Source organism: Scyliorhinus torazame, chromosome 13 (genome assembly GCF_047496885.1).
Source record: "Scyliorhinus torazame isolate Kashiwa2021f chromosome 13, sScyTor2.1, whole genome shotgun sequence".
Lineage (NCBI taxonomy): Eukaryota > Metazoa > Chordata > Chondrichthyes > Carcharhiniformes > Scyliorhinidae > Scyliorhinus > Scyliorhinus torazame.
The window spans coordinates 163624076-163640078 of record NC_092719.1 but is presented as its reverse complement, the minus strand read 5'-3'; the positions used below and the strand labels follow the sequence as shown (position 1 = coordinate 163640078).

General features: G+C 42.7%; 1 protein-coding gene across 1 annotated transcript in view; it reads right to left on the bottom strand.

The window, feature by feature from the left end:
* LOC140387636 (calcium-dependent secretion activator 1-like) overlaps nucleotides 1-16003 on the bottom strand; it is a 591860-nt gene that overhangs the window by 104873 nt on the left and 470984 nt on the right. Inside the window, exon 24 of the mRNA XM_072470831.1 lies at nucleotides 10882-10989. Coding sequence (XP_072326932.1) covers nucleotides 10882-10989 — 108 coding nt within the window. The remainder of the gene's footprint in view (nucleotides 1-10881; nucleotides 10990-16003) is intronic.

The following is a 16003-nucleotide window of genomic DNA, read 5'->3' as shown; positions in this document are numbered from 1 at the left end:
TGCTGCCTCATGGCACCGAGGACCCAGGTTCGATCCCAGGTCTAGGTCATTGTCTGTGTGGAGTTTGCACATTCTCCCCCAAAACCCAAAGATGTGCAGGTAGGTGGATTGGCCACGCTAAATTGCCCCTCAATTGGAAAAAAATTGGGTACTCTAAATTTATTAAAAAAAGAAATGATGTACCTTTCTCATTGAAGACTAGAAAGCTATTTACTGTGCTGCTCCAACATCAGTCGGGCTAAGAGAAGACATGGCTTTCATTCAGCCAACACATCTTTCTCCTTTACGTTTTAGTGTCATCAACACAAAATATTGGGCGGGATTCTCTGATCCTGAGGCTAAGTGTAGACGCCGTTGTAAATGCCGTCGCTTTCACGGCAGCGTCAACATACTCTCAGGAGCAGCGATTCTGACCCCTACAGGAGGCAAGCACGGCACTCGAGCGACCCACGCCGCTCCAGCTGCCGATGCCGGCGTCAAATGGGCGCCACGGGTCTGCGCATGCGCACTGCGACCGGCGCCAATGCGCGCATGCGCAGTGCAGTCGGCGTCAACGCGCGCAAGCACAGTGGCTCCCTTCTCCGTGCCGGCCCCGACATAACATGGCGTAGGGCTGCAGGGGCCGGCACGGAGCAAAAGAGGCCCCCAGCCCGAGAGGCCGGCTCGCTGATCAGTAGGCCCCGATCGCGGGCCAGGCCACAGCGGAGGCCCCCGCCCGGGGTCAGAGCCCCCTCCCTCCCCCCACCAAGCTGCCCCTGGATGCATGCACGCCGAGGTCCTGGCGGGTAAGACCATACATGGACGGCGGGACTCGGGTTTCTTTTGCGGCCGCTCGGTCCATCACGGGCAGAGATTCGCGGGGGGACGGACGGACGTAGTGCGGCCCCCGACCGGCGCCGCGCCGATTCTCCTCTCTCCAGAGAATCAACGGACTGGCGTTGGGGCTGCGTCGCGCGAATTGCGCCTGTCCGGCGATTCTCCGGCCCGGCGTGGGCTGAGAGAATCCTGGCCATTAAGTGAGTTATCTATACCAAAGACAATTTGGTTTGCATCTCCAAATCTTTTCTAAAAAGCTGCAATTGAAGATTTAACATGGTCGCAGAACCTAGGTTCAAAAGCAGGTTACACATGCTTGTGAAAAAAATTAATTTCTCCAGGGAGCAATGGCCTTGTCAGAAACTCTGACCCAGAGTTATTTCACAAAATGTATGACAGCATGGGATGGATCCTTACTCCATTGCACACTCAGAAGCACGGCAAGCTGAAGGAGCTGTGGTATGCACACTGACAGAACTGGGCTTGAGTCCAGATTCTGTGAAACCACCTCGATACTTCAGAATCTAACTTCAGAATGACCCTTCTCATGATCTCAACAACAGAGCAAATTACCCCTCTTTGATAAACCCAGGCTTTTTTCCAACATATTCAACTTGAGGCTGGGCACATTTGAGTGCCAAACCTTCCTTCGCTCTCAGAAAAAAGATCTCTCTTTTGAGAAAGAGCAACTAATTGCATTTTTAGTACGAGAACCATGACATGTTGCCTTGCCTCTCTTGATCTACTGTGGAATTAGGATGGCAAAAATGGAAAGAAATAGATCTATTTGATTACCCTGGTCTAAATGATGGAATTGGAAATTTAGGCTACAGTGTGGAAGGATGTATCTGCAGGAAGTGGCACAGACGCTACAGCTCTAGTCATTGTGGCTGAGTGACTGATGTGGAGGTTAGTATCTTATCGTCATGTTGTACATTGATTATATGCTCATCTTCATTCTATTTCCTGGGTAGGTCCCCAGTCTTGAAAGTTGCATCTATGGTCAGCTAAAACCGATAAAGATTTTATTAGAGCTGAATCCATTAGAGTAAATTGTTTCTTTGAAGTGACCATTCATGAATAATGGTTAGAGCTTTAACTGTATTGAAGGGCTTGCCGATGTGAAATCAGAAGCAGGTGGTGAAGGCTCTCCTGCTCTAACCTCTGTTCATACAGTGATCGCATGCTGGATGGCCAATTAGCAGCTGGCGGGCGGGCAGGATTGCTGACGATACTGCATATGGGGGAGGGGGTTTGGTGGCTGCTGTGTCGTCACCAGAGATGGAGGAAGGTGCTAATGGCATGTTTAAAGGGTCACCATTACTTGGGTCCTGAATGCAGCTGTGTCCAGTAGGAAGCCTGCAGTTCGAGAGCAGCCTCAGAAGTGTGACATCACACATCCACTACTGGAGACTACACTGCATCTGCTCGAGACCACATTTCATCTGCCTCAGATCATCCGATCCTCACCCTGCAATCAGCCTCTCCTCAGCCTCAATCCAAGGAAACCCTGTCAGCCTCAGACAAGCCCCCTGTTCCAGCCAACCAAAATGCATTTGGAACCTGCTTGTGGACATGATGGGAGCCAGAATTCAGGTGGCCACACAATATACTGCTGATTCCCTGCATGCCTTGGCATGAGATCCAGAGTTTCAGAATTTGCTTCCTTTTATTTCCTTCCCTGTTGCTGTCTTGCCCCATTATTAAGCATGATTGCCGCTCGATCAATCTGGTGCAACGATTTAGGTGGAAGAAAGGAGAGACAGCAAGGTTCAAGTGGAAGGAACGAGCCATTGATCAGAGGGTAATCAATGATGTAACTCACGAAGGAGTGAAGAAAGGCAGATCACGTAGCGAGTGACCGTCATATGAGAATAAAGTGTCTCCATAGCCTCAGATGACTATAGATAGGCTGCTTTCCCATTTGAGGGGGAGGGCTGACTGGTGGTGATTTTAATCTGAAGATCACCACACCTCAAGCGAGGGGCGAGGTTGAGAAGACGGGCCTTAGCTGGTACGGGAATTGTGCTTAGAGGGCAGAATCAGTAGTGGGACTCTGGGAGGAGCTCTTCAGCCACAGGGAGAAGGTGATTCAGAAGGACTCTTGCGATGACCTTCCCTGTGGCCGACAACAGGGAAATTCTTCTGTGGTTACTGCAGTCGGACTTGTCACCTTTCTTTGAGGATGGTCATGATTACAGCATTTCTGAGATCTCCTGGCATGTTCTCCTCCTTCCAGATAAGAGAAGTGTGATCATGTATTCATGAAAATAGTGCTTATTCGCCATGTTCTAGTGGTACAGCAGGGATTCCACCTGGTCCAGATGCCATGTTATTCTTTAGCTGTTGAATGGCCTCGTGTCGGTTGGGGTTGTACTGAGATGGTGGTAGGCAGGCTGGAGTCCAGGGCACCTACGTTGAAGACGTTAAGGAGGTCTTTGAACTGCTCCTTCCAGTGGGCACTAACTGCTTCTCTGCTCTTGATGAGCATCTCTCCGTTCTTGGCCAGCAGTGGGGTGAGGTGCTGGGTGTTTGGGGCAAGGGTGGCCTTGACTATGCTGAAGAAACCTCGTGTGTAGTGAATTACCAATAGTACAAAAATGTAAGAAAGTCACAAATCAAAGAAGGATAAAGAGGAGAATTTATTATATCTGCAATAGATTTTTTGCTTTCTTTTTAGTCAAAGAAGATCTTAGCAGTAACTGTAAAACCGAATAGACCTGATTTCAATAATCAGGTGGATGGTGCTGTGAAGCAACAATGCCAACATGGAATTACAAATTTTGAGAGAGTGGAAGGCTGTTGGGTAAGCATAATCTAAATATACGTTAGGCTTTGGCGATACGCAAACTTTCCCAACCTTCACATTTATCACAGGAATTGTGCACAATATGTGAAACTGTTAATATAAAACAGATAGCAAGATTTCAAAATTCATCTTGTGGGTTACACTGCATTTAACCCATTTTCAATTTTAAATGTTTTGGCTTATGACTGTTCTATGCTTCATGTTTCTAGGTGAATAAAGCATGAATCCTTACCTTAGTGTTAATCATTGTATGGAGGTGTATCAAAAGATCTCTGAATATCCTGGTGCTATATCATGTCAACAGCTGTTTTCCTAACCTCGCATTCTAAAAGTGTAAATAAACGTTAATGTCGCCACGGTTCCCAGAGGACCATGGGCTGCTCTCCCCTTTGAGAGCTGACTGGTGGTGATTTAACCTGTGGGACGGACTGGCAAGTTAAACACAAATTCTCTTTTATGAATTCTTGCTGACTACAAAGCTATAACTTTCTGAAGGTACTATTCTAGCTACCAGCTGTTTCTGAAAAGTAAGAAGGGGAAGCAATAAGAAGCAGCAATTTGAATTTATGTAGCATCTTTACTGTAATAAAATGTTTCAATATGTGTTATAATGCAATATTTGACATTGCACCAAATGGGATGCTTGGAAGCCAATGTTGGTCAAGGGTAATGGGTGGATCGGGCTTGATGGAAGGACAGAGTTTACAGAGGGTAGAATGGGGAGGTTGGTCAGGATTGTGTTAAGACAGAAATAAAAACAGAAAATGCTGGAAATACTCAGCAGGTTACGTTAACTCTGTTTCTCTCTGCACAGTTGCAGCCTGACCCATTGAGTATTTCCTGGCTTTTCTGTTTTTATTTCAGATTTTCAGTAACCGCAGTATTTTGCTTTTGTATTTGTGTTAAGACAGTCAGGTCTAGGGGCAACAAAGGCATGGATGAGGGTTTCAGCAGCAGATGAGCTTCGACAGAGACAGAGTCAGGCGATGTTAGCAGAAGTGCAACTAGGTGGTCCTAGTGATGGCGTGGCCATGTGGTTGTAAGCTTGGGAGTCTGATATGATAACCAAGGTGGCAAACAGTCTGGTTCAGCTTGGGCCAGTTCTAGGGAGAATGATGGAGTCAGTAGCACGAGAACAATTTGCAGTGGTTTGGTTTGCTAAATGTTTAGTTGGAAGAAATTTCTGCTCATACTATATTGGAAGTCAGACAGTCTGATAACTTAGCGACAGCGGAGAGTTGTAAGAGATGTGGTGAGGTGCATTTGAGTGTCATTAATGTAAGTGTGAAAGCTGATGCCGTGTTTTTGGATGATGCTGCCAAGGGGCAGTATATAGTTGGAGACACCACAGGTAATAATGCGGGAGGGGGAAAATAAGCCATTGAAAGTGATCCTTTGGCTATGATTACATAATTAAAAATGGAACCAGATGAATATCATCCTACCCAGCTGAATGCGGGTGGAGTAAAACAAATAGTGAAAAGATCATAAACATTGGGAAATTATCTATTTGCTACTGTAGTATCCAATTCGCTGTGGCATTTTTAAACACAATTCACATGTTGGGAACGGGGTGGCCAGTCAGGTAAAACCAGCTTGATTCCTGACCACACCACCTTAACTATGCCGTTTATTAGGCTGCTGAGGCACCTGCATTTGATATTATTCGGAATTGGAAAGGGAAATTCTGCAGCGTATAAAATGGCTGCTGATGCACCACTGTTTTACATCACTGCCCAAGATTAATTTCACTGTCAAAGTCTTATCAGCCGCTCTAATGAATAGAAAAGTACAAGTAACATTATTTGCATGATGAAACTTTGTAAGCCATTATATAATGGTGCAGCATATATGCAAACATGCGTATAAATACAAGGGAGCCTCCTTTTTGGTAGAAGCCTCTTCGGTGACATGTCCTAATGTGCATCATAAATTGCCACAATGTGCATTGCAGTAGCCTGTTTGCAATCTTATAAATTACCCTTGCATAATTAAGTAGGTAACAGTGGAAAGATCCAGATCCTTACTTCCACACAGAGGTCTTTTGAAAGATATGCATGACAAATAAGGAAAATTATGTTTTTGAGCTGTCACAGGTTTCATTTTGTGTGCCAAGCTTTGCTGCATACCGGGAAATGTGATTATGATAATCTTCAGCGAATTCGAATAACTGAATTTATTGCAGTGACTGCTGCTAATATTTCAGACCAGTAGATTTCAAAGAGTTTGCCGCATGTCATGAAAAGGGCATGAAAAAGGTTTTTTGAAGCAAAATAAATTCTATATCATAACTACTTCTGATTTAAACAAGAAAAATTTAAACAGAAAATTTACTATTCATTTGAAACCAAAGTACAAATAATTAAATAATATTTAAGGTTGCAATCTTAATTGGGACATAAAGCAACACGTAGAACGTTTAAATAGTCTGGTGCCATTAAGCAATAATATGTTTAACAAAATTGTAGTACTTACGGTCCTTAAAGTTGAAAATATGCCACTCACTGCAAGTCTCTTCCTACTTATGTTATTTTCCTCCAAAAAACTGCACCAATAAACTGAAATACTGCATAAAACTGTTGTCAGACACAGTAACAAGTCATTTTTTCCAGCTTTGGCATTCTAAGTAGTTTTACAAATAAAGTTCTTTCAAAGTGTAATTTTGCAGCAGTTATTGTCACGTATGGAATGATTTACAAAGTTCAAAGTGGGAATTGGCAAATTCTAAGAACAATTTAAAAAGATTGAATCATGCACTTCTAATTTGTTGACTGCTTGCTGACAGTAAAACTTACAGGTGCTATGAATGCAGAAAATTGCAGAAAAGCTTGCACCATTATAATATGAATTATTTTTAGAAATATTCTGGAATTTTTAACCAACTGATTTTGGTGTCAGCCACCTTAGCTCTTGATGCAAGCAGTGCATCCTGGTCATAATTGCTGACATGAAGAGCTTTTGTTAGGAGTTTCTCCCTGGCAGTCAATTTTAATGCAAAATACACATTAATCAGCAAAGCAAACGTTGAATCGGGACTTTTTCTGCTATTGAAGTATTCAAATGCTGAAGTCAATGGGGTCAGGCATATATCTGGTGGCAAATCCGAACCTAGCCCTTTCCTGCCCAGTGGGAGAGGTTAAAACTATATACGTATGCTTGAAGATTCTACAAAATGTCTTGCTCTGCAGTATCAATCAACCTTTAACACATGGATAGAGATATTTGCTAATGAAATTTATGTCGCTATTAGTTTTCCAGAACTTTGATGAGGAGTTTTTTTCCTTTTATTCTTTACAGGATGTGGGTGTCGGTTGCCCTAATTACCCGTGAACTGAGTGGTTTCCTTGGCCTTTTCAGAGGGCCGCTGAGAGTCAACCATATTGCTGTGCATCTAAAGTCACATGTAGGCCAGATGGCAGATTTCCTTTCCTAAAGGACAATAGTGAACCACATGGAGTTTTACAACAATGAATGATAATTGTCATGGTCACCCTTACTGAGACGAGCTTTATATTTCATTGAAGTTAAATTACAATCGTTACTGTGCTGGGAATTGAACCCATGTCCCCAGAGCCTCTGGATTACTCGCCCAGTGACAATGTTATGACCACTCTGCCACCATCCTCCTCCAAATCTTCAGTTTTAATCTGAGCTATGCTCAGCAGTACAGAAACTGGAGGCTAATTTCTACTTCGCTGTTTAAAAGACTGAATTAAACTCTATTAATATCCATAATTCTTTCAAACAAAATCTACTTTAAAAAGACAAAAGAAAAATATATATTTGAAACAATTCTATCAGGCACCATTACCTGCTGTTTTTTTTAAAGCAATGAAACAACTTTCCAGCATCTGGAGCAAAGCACATTATATTAAAGTGATTTCTGTGACCCTGAATAAAATGATGAAATGAAATGATGAAGTACAATAGAATTCCAAAGTTGACTGGTCACCTAATTTCCTTCTCAAAGGAAATTAAAATAAAGAACATGGAAAGTAATATTAGAAGCTACATAATCTCTTGAAAGCACAGATACCTGAACAGTACTGTGCAGCAAATTTGTGTACAATAATATATCACTGCTTGCTTAGAGATCCCTTTTAAACATGTTAATACAAAAATAAACAGCAGAATGATTTAAAATAATTTATGAATAGCGAATTCAAATTCAAGTTCCTGAAGGATTACCTCAAATATTCTCAGGTACATGACAGAACTAACATCATCCATCCTCTTATAAAATGGAGAAAACAAACATGGTAAGTCACAAAAGGTAAACACTGGAAGTGGCAGTGAGGGAAAAAGAAAGAAAAATGAGGGAGAAAGATGCAATGTACTGTAATTATACAACAATTTCAGAATTCAGCAGCATTAATACTTAATACAAATCCGAACCGATTTATTTTAGATTCAGGATAATTAGAGATGGTTTAGTTATTCTCAATGTTAGCTTTTAATGTGCCCCTGGAAAATCAGCTCTATCCATTCACAAATTATGAAAGTAGGTCAATATAACTTATTGATCCCAAATTAATTGTATTTTTTAATACCGAGCTCAAAATCATGGCATGTATATGCTCTCACATTTTTCATGTACAACATATTTCTTTAATGCATGACCTGCCCATTTTTTAATCAACCAGGAATATAAGCATATCTACATAAGACCATTTAAAATCATGATCAGGAACCAGTTGATTAAAATTAAATTTAAATTTTATGTAATATATGTCGGAATTAAACATGCCAGCCATTATGTTTTGACATACTGTATAAACTTGAAAAAGCAAGCACACTGCAATGTATCAAACCCCAACATAGCCTTAGCGCAAAAGGTAATACTCAGGTAATACTCTTGCAAAATTTTATAATGACTTTGATTAAATAAAAATTAACTGAATTTAACTGTTAATTACAGTACAGGGAGAAAATATTAAAGCTGCTCCCATTAGCTGAGCTTCCAGCAAGAAAGATGCTGCCCAGTAGCATCTTTAATTCATTTTTGGCAATCATAAATTTACTTTCTAAAAGTGCTCAGATGACACCTTTAAGGAGAAGGTGCTCAATGAATACAGCTAGGAACATAATTAAGTGCGTCCAAACCTTTTTGTCCCCAAATTGCTCATAATTTGCCTTTTTCGTTTGTCTAATTTGAATTTCAGATTACGATGACTTATTTTCATTAAAGTGGTTGCATACAAATGAAATGCACCAAAACAAGCAATCAAAAAATTATTTGGACATCTTGAATGATTGGGTTTTAGCAAGTAAGCTATAACAAAATAGATTATCCAAGGACGTGTAAATTCTGGTGTCGTTACCTTAAAAAACTCACAGTTTACTTGGAATAATACAACTGTTGAGTATTTGCGATTTGTAGAGCAACTCATATGTTTCGCTGTACTTATTGCACACAAATGCAGATCATAAAGATAGCAGATATGTTTAACCGACGGCCATGCATTTAAATCTAAGGGGTTCTATTTCTGAAACACGATTCCTTTCTTTGGTGAATTTTATTAGTTCTCCTATACATTATTAGGAAGGATCATAAGCTGATAAGGACTAGCCCCACCCTACAAAAGCTTACCTATTGCCAGCCAGATATATTGCTGTACTGATGATGGAAATGGGTAAATATGCAACTAGAGACCATCTAGCCGCTTGGCAGCTGGAAATGGGAGGGTTCATAATAGGTTGGGGGAATGGAGGAATAAAGTAAATATCAAAAAAATGCATTTGGGCAGTTTATTGCAACACAATTGGAGAAAATGACATAATAACTCGACATTAGACAGAATCAACCAACATAACAACTGACTCACCATTGAAGTGCTGGACTGTCAGTATTTACTCAATAACGAAATTAGTGATTTCCATGGTACAATGGCAATTGAAAGTTAGTCATTTAGTTGGATTGACCATGTCTCCAATGTCTACCGGATGGGTGATTTTTCCCCCCCCCCATTTCTTACAACCTTTAAAATCCCTGTTAGGCATCCATGCATAGAGCTTTGATGAGCTCGTAACGTGCTTTATGCATGTATGAAACATTCTTGTAAGATGTGGGTCATGATAGTAGATGTACACAGGAAGATTATTTGACTGAAAATCGTGCCGCTTGATACAATGTGACAAAACACTGGATATGAGAGATAAGTTTCATTTTAATTATTGGAAAACGGATGAAAGAAAGGGTAGAGATGGAAAGCAATTAGAAAGGAATAAAGGATAGGAAGGAATTTTTGAACAGAAACTGAACATTTGACACAGCCATTATCAAAGCATATTAGCGAGGTAACATAATATGAAACTGCCTTACTGCACAAAGCTCTCAATCAGAAGAGTGCGACTTAAAGCAGAAGCTAATAAAATTAAACATTACAGTAAATAACTTTAAAAAGGTGATGTAATACTTTGAAGGCAAGCACTACCAGATATGTTCTTTTAAACACTACAGAATATTGCTAATAACCTTACTAAATAGATAAGCTCTAAAAGAGAGCAGCAACAATGATTTGTAAAAAATGATGAAATCTATGTGCACATTGCAAACCACAAAACGACAGAAAGCAGTGAGCTACCAAACGGTAGAACGGACAAATAACTTCTAAATATTCTCTGGGCATTCTAACTAAATACGCAAATGCATTAAATTTCATAAATAATTCTGTCAATGTTGTCCTAAGTCTTTCAAAGTAAATAATAACCTTAGCCACAGTTTACCTATTCCAAATGTGGAATATTTACTTATTACTGCACAAAGGTCTCCACATTAAGAGCTCACGTGAACATTTATCTTTGTGAATTCACAACTATCAGTACTCTGCATATTGATGACACTCAAGAGCACAAAAGTATATTTATTTATGGGTGCCTAACAGTTACACAGAAATAAAAACAAGCATTTATTTTATATTACTTTATAATAAACATTCTGTGTGCACTGGGGAGAATACTGTTCCATCTCTTAAACAAGTTGCTCACAGACTTGAGCGAATGAAACTTCCTCATAAAAAAGCACTGTGACAGAAGTCACATGCAGACAGACCAGGTGCTGACACAACATACATGGTAGATTACAGTGCAGAGTCAGAACAGAGAGAGGCAGAGAAGAGCCTGAGTCAGAGGGACAGAAAAGATCTAAACAGCCACTGAATTTGTCTCAAAATGTGACTTATCCCTCGTTCATTAGTATTGCCACATTTTGGATGGTCTCCTCCCTGACCAGCAAGGAGGAGAAGGCATTTACTTACATCAAATAACCTTTCTATATACATCTCCTCATTGACCTTGTCACGCAGGATATCCTGACTCTGACGCACAAAGGTCACGTAAGCATCTGCCAAATCCATCCCAGGTTTCTGGTAAGAAAAAAAGAAAAACAAAATTATGTTAGATGGTTTGTACTTTTTAAGACGGTAAGCCATTCTCTTCAATAAATACTGAGAGTTTTCCTGCACCAGCCAAACAGCAGTTCAATGATATGTGAATAAGGTTTCTGATGGTGATTGGCATGGAGCAAAAACAAAGCCCATTCAACACTATAATTACCTAGCTTGACCATAGAAGGTGCATTCAGCTGTTTAATCTCGAAGAAAAAAACAGAGAAAGCTCACTAAGTTATTCCACAAATGGAAGTTTTCAGATAATCTAACTTCAGCCAATCTCTTTCTTTCTGTGAAAACCCATAACTATTCCTGTTGTGAGCATTTTTGCAAATGACACATTGTTTCGTGCTTACAGCCTGTATAGTTCCAGTCTACCTTATATTATCTGCTTCACTGCAATAATACAGGAGTCAACATTAACAGCCAGGCCACATGGTTATTCCTTTTCAACATGTCACATTGATAAGTGCCTCTGATTTATCAAATGGCTGGTTCATACTTCAGCCACAAATGTCCCGGGGAAACAAATTAAAAACTATACAAGGGTAATGGGTAACACATGCCACCCTCAACCACCTCCTAAAAATTAAATTCTCAGGTAAGTATGCATGGACATCAGGCCAGTTTGTCTATTTATCCTCCAGAATTGAAGGGCTAAATGATCTGAAAAGTGGAGGGAAGGAAGTAAAATCCAAATCGGGAAGTCACTATAATTTGTAACTTATTGCTTTAAATTTAACACATTAATACACTTACCTCCTCTTACTAAATACCATTTGCTGGGACTTCACTTTCACTTTTACTGGAGAGTTTTTAATACAGTGGAGCTGCTTAACAGTGAGAAATTATCAGATAGCTCAAGTGATTTACAAGGTTCAACTAAATCATAAAGTGCGATCACTGCCGAAAAGCTAAGCCAGGTATCTTGCATTTTTAGGAATACACTTATGTTATTGAGCAGTTTATAAAGGTTAATTTGAACATGGGGAGAAGGGTTGGTGCTGGTGGTTCCCCCTAAAGGATGTCGCTACATCAATATGAAACTGCCGGCCAATGGTTTGAGCAGTTGCAATGAGAGATGGGGGGGACGGGATTCTCCGGTCTCCGATGCCAAAAGCTATTGGCCGGAGAATCCACTTTAGTGCCGAAATCGGGGGCGGCGCCCCTTTTGCGATGCTCCGCCCCCTCCAAAACAGCGTACTCCAGGAGTACGCCATATGCCGTATGGACAGCCTCAGGACATTACCTGAGACCCTCCCCTGGATGCTCTGCCCCCGAGCGGCCGAGTTCCCGACGGCGTGGGTCTCTCATGCTATATTTTTTCGGGAACTCGGCGTGGCGGCTGCGGACTGAGTCCAGCGGCGTCACAGTCGGGGGAGAGCCGAGCCATGGGGAGGAGGGGGTGTTCTGGGAATGGCAAGCCTGGCTGAAAGGGTGGCACTATTTGGCAGGCCGGGTCCACGCGCGATCGATGTCATGTTGCACGGCGCGGTCACTGCAGACCACCGGCGTGCGCATGCGCAGCCACGGACCCGGCAGTTCTCCGGCCATATCGGCATCTAGGGCCGGGTGCTCTACGCTGTGTGCCTGCTAGCCCCCCACCAAACAGAGGATCGGTGGCCATTTTGCGCAGATTTTTCGGTCGTAAAACGGCACCGTTCCCATGTCGGCGTCAGGAGATAGTCTCCAGATCGGAGAATCCAGCCGGGATTTTTATACCAAAGGTATAGAACAAATTAAGATAATCATGGCTTGAAGTTATTCAGAGGTGGTGAATGTTTCTAATAACATTTTCAGTTTGATTCAAGTGCAGTATCTTCAAGAAGAGGTGTTTGAAAATCTCTTCCTATTTATTTGCAAACACATGGCACGTTTCTGTAGGTTTCAACTTTCCCGATCTTTGCCTCCAGGTGCTGTCCCATTTTTCTAGCCACATATATCAGGGAAAATGGAGCTGAAGCTAATTATGTTAGTCTCTGCTTTATGATATTTAGGGCATGGAAGTGAGGTGTGCAATAGGTACAGATCCTGTTATGTGCTACCAGTGAGGTGAGGGAAAGTGCTCCTGGTAATTTTTCTTCTTTGCCTGATGCAATGTTCAATGAATATCGAAGTGTAGTGAGGCATGGGACATGATGCCATTGCCTGCCTCCAGAGCCCCACTCAGCAGAGGGTCAGTAAAAGTGTTAGAGGGGAGGCTGAAGGGGAAGGCAAATGTTTGTTCATTCTTTCAGTCTTTTTAGATTTGTAAATAATTCAGATCTGCAGTTACCATGCCCTGTCTTTGAAGGCTCTGCTTGTAGTATAAGACCTGAGAGGTCAGCAGCCATAGTTCCTGCTCCTTCTCCCCGCATGAGGCTCTGTTGTGGTTGTTCTGTGTAATGGTCCACGTTGGGAAATACAATGCTTCACTCTGATGGCCACTTAGGTGCTTCTCAGTCAACAGCTGCTCCCAAGTTGGCAACTCCATCCTCCCATTTTATCCACATGGCGCATGGGATTCTCCATTTGGGAGACTATGGATGCAATTCTCCCAAAAGGGAACAATGTCCTCTAGTGAGCACGTTCAGCTGCGAGTTTCCCGGTGCTTGCAATGCCGAGAAACACGGCCATTCAACACAACTCATGTTGTATTAGGGGCCTGAATGGGGAATGCGCAGCCGAGGCCGCACATAGGCCAGTTTGGTACAGTGGGAGCTCCGCTCGCCAGAACTCCCCAGTGTAGCGAGAGATCGGGTCTCCATTTTTAAATGGCCTCCCGATCTCCGAGGTCCCTGAAACAATCCCGACCACCCTCCAGCCCGAACGCACTATGGGAGGGATGAGAAAGCACATCCAAGAAAACGGGTTGGGGGCATGCTGGAATCCCCCTGCCTTGCTGTCTCCGCCAGAATTATGCTTGGGTTGGAAAAGCCTGGTTGATCATACCGCCTTGATGCCTACTGAGGCCATTAGGTGGCCAATTAATGACCACTTAAGGGCCTCATTTTGCCACCACTGGTATTAACCTAGCTGCAGATGGGCCCATTTCATGCAGCCTGCATAACATGTAAAACTGTGCAGTCAGCTTCTCACCTCCAGTGATGGAGTGGAGGGGGGCTCCTTTGATTAAAGGCACTTAGCGCCTAATTGAAGGACTGAACACCTTAGGAAGAGAGGTCCACTGAGCGTCACCCTTCTGATTTTCACAGTAACTTCATTGCAGTGTTAATGTGAGTTTACTCGTGACACAAATCTAAAGATTATTATTAGATTATCCATGCTGCTGGAGTTCCTGCACCACTCTCCCACGACCCCAATTCTGTGAATGCCACTCCACGCCCTGTACTTTTTGTGGAGGATTTGAGGTAGCAAATTTTAAAACACATTTTTCTTTTATTTGCTCCCCCAAATCTGTTGCAAACAGGTAGAAACTCAGAAGAGAGCCCAGGCCCTACAGGCTGCCAGTGTTATCTAATTGTCAGCCAGATTGGTTCTACGGGGGATTCTTAGTTTTTAAGACGAATGCAATGGCAGGCGGCTCCTCGGGGCTGAATGTCGGGATCCCATGCCACATTCTGGACTTGGAAACTCATTAATTAGGCACAGGCAAGTTCCCCTCCAAATCACCTGGCGGACCAGAAGCTGATTAATTTGGCTGCCATCAGCTAGCGGGTTCAAAGATCTAGGGATCCGACGTAAATGTCTGTCCAGCACATTCATACCACTCTCTCCAGTCCACCTGTCCCGACGAGACCATGCAGGATGTCCAAAACCCAGAGGAAAAAGGCCTGCACCTCAAGGAGTCCTTTTCTCGATTCAACCACCCTCCCCAAGCCCATCACCTGCAAGGCACCCATGCCCCACATGGACCTCTCGCATCTGGAGTCTTCCTGCATCACCCTTCAGTAAACAATGTAATATCCCTTTGACCCCCTTGTTTGTGATCTTTTCATGCAGTCTCATCAGGATCCAGCTTCCCTCCTCTCAGTCTTCCCTCTGTCTTCCATTGTTTGTCATCCTCAACCACCCTCCTTGCACCATTGTTTTCCTTGTCTAGGGCAGCCTGGAGGGCACAAACGAGTCTGACCCAGCAGAGTAGCATTCAAAGCAACAGAAACGGCATTGCATATGAAATAAAATAACCAAAGAGAAAATACTGGAAAATCTTAGCAGGTCTGGCAGCATCTGTAGGGAGAGAAAAGAACTAACATTTCGAGTCCAGATGACCCTTTGTCATAGCACTATTACAGGTAGGAACCCACCTCAAAATCTTAAGCAAAATGAGGTCTGCCTTGTGCATGCCACTCTTTTTCAAACGACTGGTGCCATTGTAATTTTCCGCTGGTGCGACACAAGATTGGAGATTGGAAGACCTGATGAGATTTCAGCGATCAGTTGCTTTTAATGAACATTCATGAGATGCAAATCAATGCAAATGGCTTCATGCCTTCAGGCGGCAGGAGAACCGACTTGTCATTAACCCACCTTCGGGAGATTTGAAAACTGTTCTTACACAGGCTGGTTTCCAGCTTTTCAGCTCCCACTGATTCTTCAATAGTACCTGGGATGAGTGATGTAGCCGTTTTCATGCACTTTTCTGAAGCTCACCCTGTTATAATGGTAATCTTCTCTGGCCTGTTTGTTTGTTTGACTCTCCCTCAGTTGCTATCGACATGGCCAACATCCTGGTCACTTGCCTGTCCCAACTGAGATAGACCAGTGCTGGTCTTCTCTATGCGCTGTCCATTCATTGGACTGAGAGGCTATGTGCGGTAAACTCTTCACAAGGAATCCAACTGTTTACCAGAGCTTGATTTGAGTCTATCCCAGCACCGTGTCTTCAAAGCTTTTCTGTGCAACCAACACACATTGCGATTTCAACTCGCCAACGCTCCGACTCTGTTGTGCTTTGACCAGAATGTCAAGGGTCACCTCATGTCATGTAGCACCATTTAAGGCTGTTCACCATGTTGTGCCTGTACCTAAACTTGCTGCTGGGCTGTCT